This window comes from Phalaenopsis equestris, unplaced genomic scaffold, assembly GCF_001263595.1.
Source record: "Phalaenopsis equestris unplaced genomic scaffold, ASM126359v1 Scaffold000849, whole genome shotgun sequence".
Classification (NCBI taxonomy): domain Eukaryota; kingdom Viridiplantae; phylum Streptophyta; class Magnoliopsida; order Asparagales; family Orchidaceae; genus Phalaenopsis; species Phalaenopsis equestris.
In genome coordinates, this window is record NW_018165289.1 from 124,625 (window position 1) to 128,943 (window position 4,319).

The window sequence follows — 4,319 nt, forward strand, 5'->3', positions numbered from 1 at the left end:
AAATAGGTCGAATTAAAACGAGGCGGGCACCACTTCTAAGGTTCTAAGATAGTCAAGGGAGGTCCCTAAGGCTAGATCCTAAACCCTAAGAGGAAGACTAGACCTCACTAAAAATGAGGTCAACATAGACTTCACCCTTGCAGAAGATGATCAGCTCCAAATCCCGCCAGAAGCATTCGAAATCCATTTGGGATAGTCCAAACCAAAACTATAAATGGAAACACAGGATGCTCACACACGAGATGATGAAGGTGCATCTAGGATGACAACATTGAGAGAACAAATAGCGGATGACATTTTTCATTCTTAATTGAACCTGTATTATTAATTTAAGAACTCAATTGTATCATGAATATTTTTGGATTTGAAACATTCATGTGATTTTTTTTTCTTTATTTTGTGTTTGAGTTATTTATGTTTTTTTTTTTGGCGGGCTTATGAGCTACTTGATGAGACCTTGGACCTTATGGGTTATTCTGGATGACATATTGTTCTTTGTTGGTTAGTGTTACATGTGAAATGCCAATGAATGCAACCGAGTAGCTTTCTTTTTCTCGGTGCATCAGCTTATGAGTCGTTTCTGGATTCTTTTTTGTGTATATGCACAATGATGGAAATCAAATTCCTCTGTTCTTTTCGGTGCAACAGTTTTTTGGGCTACCCTAGATAACCTTTTTTGGTGATATGCACATGTGACACATGGGAGACTGGTTCTATGTGAACTAAAGACAATCAAGAACTCATTTCCTTACAAGGTCAATCGCCGTATTGTAGTGACAAATTCGTTTGTTGGTGTGGTGAGTTCTCTGTCATCACACCTGCTATTTTTTTGTTAATTAGATTTTTGATTCTTTATTCAATATTGTTTCTTATTTTTAATTTCCATGTTATTTGCTTTTTTTCTTTTCATTTGAGCTTTATTTGTTTTTTTATGGGCTTATGAAGTACATTACTCAATACTATTTCTTATTTTCAATTTTTTTTTTACTGTTTTGAAGCAGTTTTTTTGGTTTTAAACTATCAAATATTTAGTCATAATAATTCTGTTGCAAACAACACAACTGCACAGTGACAACATGGTCATTTATTCAGAAATAACTGCAAATCAACTGCTTTCCAAATATTTTCAGATCAGAGACAAAATGATTATTCATTCAGAAATAACTGTAAATTAGTAGTTTTCTAAAAAACATAAACCAAACAGCCAGTCAGCTTATCCGGATTAGCTGCTGACAGCTTATCAGCTGCTTATCAGGATAAGCTGCTTATCAGGATAAACTGCTTATCAGGATAAGCTGCAGCTGTACCAAAAAAACTCTTTTGCTAAAATAGTAGAGGGAGATCTAAAAAGACTTGAGCATGTTATGTAAAAAATGTTATTAATTTATTAAAATTAAATGACAATATGACTCTCAATAGAACAAAATAGAGTAAAAAGGTTTCATGTAACCGATCCCATTTACTAGGATAAAGTTTTGTTGTTGATGGTATTGTTCTGCAAATATACTCATGCTTTCTTATATTGTTAATTTTTCAATGTATTCTCTTGTTTACCTTTTTCTAGAAGAAATTTCAAATTTTGTCCTTCCATCCAGAATTTAATTTCACTTATTTATCGGTTTTGTCAACCCCATTAGTCCGGTTCCTCATTTTGGCTTCTAATTTTGTTTGATGTCTTTTTTCTAAACATCTGCAGCTACAACTAATTGCTACATTTCTTTTTTGCTATAATTCATGTTACGTTTCTATTTTTCTCAAATTGATGAAATTAATTTATGTTTGAATATCGATATTTCATAGATGTGATTTGTATAAAACAAATTAAACACCAAGTGATCCAGTGGTAGTGCGAGAAATTTTTTTAGTGGGATCGCTAATTGACTATTTTAAAAATACCATTAGCAATTTTCAACATATATCTATAACCACAAAATATAAATTTTGAAGGGAGCACAGATTAGATATTTTAGTGTAAATTATATTTATACAAGCAAAAATAAATATAATTAGAAAGACATCTTAAACTTATTGAAGGGCACTAGACCCCTTACATCCGGTCTTAAAACCAACGCAAATAATTTTTGTTAAGTCTAATGACAATAATGTTGTTAAAATATAAGATTTGTCTAGAGTATCATTTCCTTTTCATTTTGGGAAATTTACATACATACCACACATTTTAAGTATATACGTATCTAACACCCAAATTTTAATATTTATATTTAAAACACTTTAGTGTTAAAACCTAAGCATGAAAATGTATATTTTACTTTTAAAAAGTTTTTAATAGTTATATTTTTGACATAATATCAAATATTTTATTGATTTTATGTAAATATAAAGTTTAGATGTCAGACATGTAAATATATAAAATTAAGTGCTATATACGTAAATGCCCCTTTTTTTCATTTTTTCTATGATGTGTTTATGGCATGCCGTGCTATATCCGCACTGTACTAACTTCTATGTGGTTCTGTACTCTTGATTCCTGCATCGAGAAGTATTTACTGAACATTCATTTATACGCCATTGCAGATGTTCTTCCTCCAGCTCACTTCTGGAAGACTGATGGAATGAGAGATCGATTCGTGGCCATGATCATGGCTTTAATTATGGCAGTCTTCACTGTGGTTCGCTCATTGGCTACCAGTGTGACTACGAAGCTTCCAGAGAGTTCTTCAGTATATCATTACAGCTTTTCTCCTTTTACACCAGATAATATTCCAGAAGAGGAATTAAGCCCTCCTTCCCCAATTCCCGAGTTCACGGAAGCAGACCTTCTTTCTTCTGTTACAAGAAGGCTTGGAGAACTTGAAGTAAAGGTTGACACACTTCAGACGAAGCGAGTTGAGATGCCTTATGAGAAAGAGGAGTTACTTGATGCTGCTGTGCGCCGTGTAGATGCTTTAGAAGCGGAGCTTATTGCTACTAAGAAGGTAAAGTTTTTCGAGGTTTCTCTATCATTTAACGTGAAATCAATTATAATGATATTTTGTTTCGGAGGCTTTTATGATTGTTGTTTACATACCACTCAAATCCTATGTATTTACATACGTAACATCTAAACTTTACCTTTCACATTTATAATATCCAGATTTTCCTCGTAGCACATAAATGTTTAATATCACATAAAAAATACCACTATTTTAACTTTTAAAAAGAAAAATACACCTTTTTTTATGTATATGTATGTATATATGTATGTATGTATGTGTATATGTATGTATGTATATATATATATCTATATATATATATAGATATATATATATATATAAAATGAATGTGCGGAGGCTATTATACGAGCCCCCAACTACCCCTAATGTGCCTAACAATTCGAGTACCACCTTCTTATGACAACTATGTCTGAGGGGATTCGAACCTCCGACCTATAGGTTATTATCCCGTGGATGCCGACCAATATGCCGGGGTACGTGAGAGAGCGGAGGCTATATATATATATATATAAAGAGAGAGAGAGAGATATCCATAAGTGTTGGATTGTTAATAAGTAGAAATTGAGTGGTTTCTCTGTAAATCTTAATCTTCCTTTTTTCCATTTCCTATATAGCATCGAGGAAAGTCTAAAATTTTGATGCACGCAGGCTTTGCATGAAGCTTTAATGAGGCAAGACGAGCTGCTTGCATACGTTGATCAGCAACGAGAGGCTAAATTCAGGGTAAGCTTTGCTCTGCTTCCTTTGCTATTCTCTCGGACTTGCTTTATATATGCCTAAGAACTGTTTGCATTTGTTGCTGTAGAAGAAGAGATTCTGTTTCTAAAGAGCTTGCAGAGGAGCAGGATGTTTTTTATGGCTTTTAGAAGGTTTGCAGCGTGTACAGTGTATTTCTCTTGGCATGGAAGTATAACTAGAGATAAATCGGGAAGAAAGAATGTGGGAAAGCGGAATTTTCTTCTCTCAATCTCCCTTTTTTCTCTGTTTTCATGTGATGCCACGTGATATTTATTTGATGATCACGTGTTATTTTCTCACTGAGGAAATTGTGATCATTCGTTGAGAATTTGATTTTTTTTAAGAAAAAATTGTTTTTTTTTCATGATTCTTCTCTAGTTGGGGGAATATGGTAGATTGCACTAATATGTTTTTTATGATTTGTGCTAGGGGAATATGGTAGATTGCACTAATATGTTTTTTATATGTTTTTTATGATTTGTGCTGAAGGAAAATTATTATTATTTCTTAGGAAAAATGTAGGTGGATAGATTTGTTTGATGAACTTGAACACATAATGATTTCTGAATGTGAGGTGAGTAAAAAATAAGTTGCAGGAAAAGAATTAGAGCATCATTTTTTTTTTCA

The 4,319-nt window shown here is 32.9% G+C and overlaps 1 protein-coding gene across 1 annotated transcript in view; it reads left to right on the forward strand.

Annotated features, from left to right (window-relative positions):
* Positions 1-4,054, forward strand: part of LOC110031835 (phosphatidylinositol/phosphatidylcholine transfer protein SFH8-like) — an 85,542-nt gene extending 81,488 nt beyond the window's left edge. Inside the window, exons 12-14 of the mRNA XM_020735250.1 lie at positions 2,536-2,936; positions 3,603-3,677; positions 3,760-4,054. Coding sequence (XP_020590909.1) covers positions 2,536-2,936; positions 3,603-3,677; positions 3,760-3,780 — 497 coding nt within the window. The 3' untranslated portion in view covers positions 3,781-4,054. The remainder of the gene's footprint in view (positions 1-2,535; positions 2,937-3,602; positions 3,678-3,759) is intronic.
* The last annotated feature ends 265 nt before the right edge of the window (positions 4,055-4,319 follow it).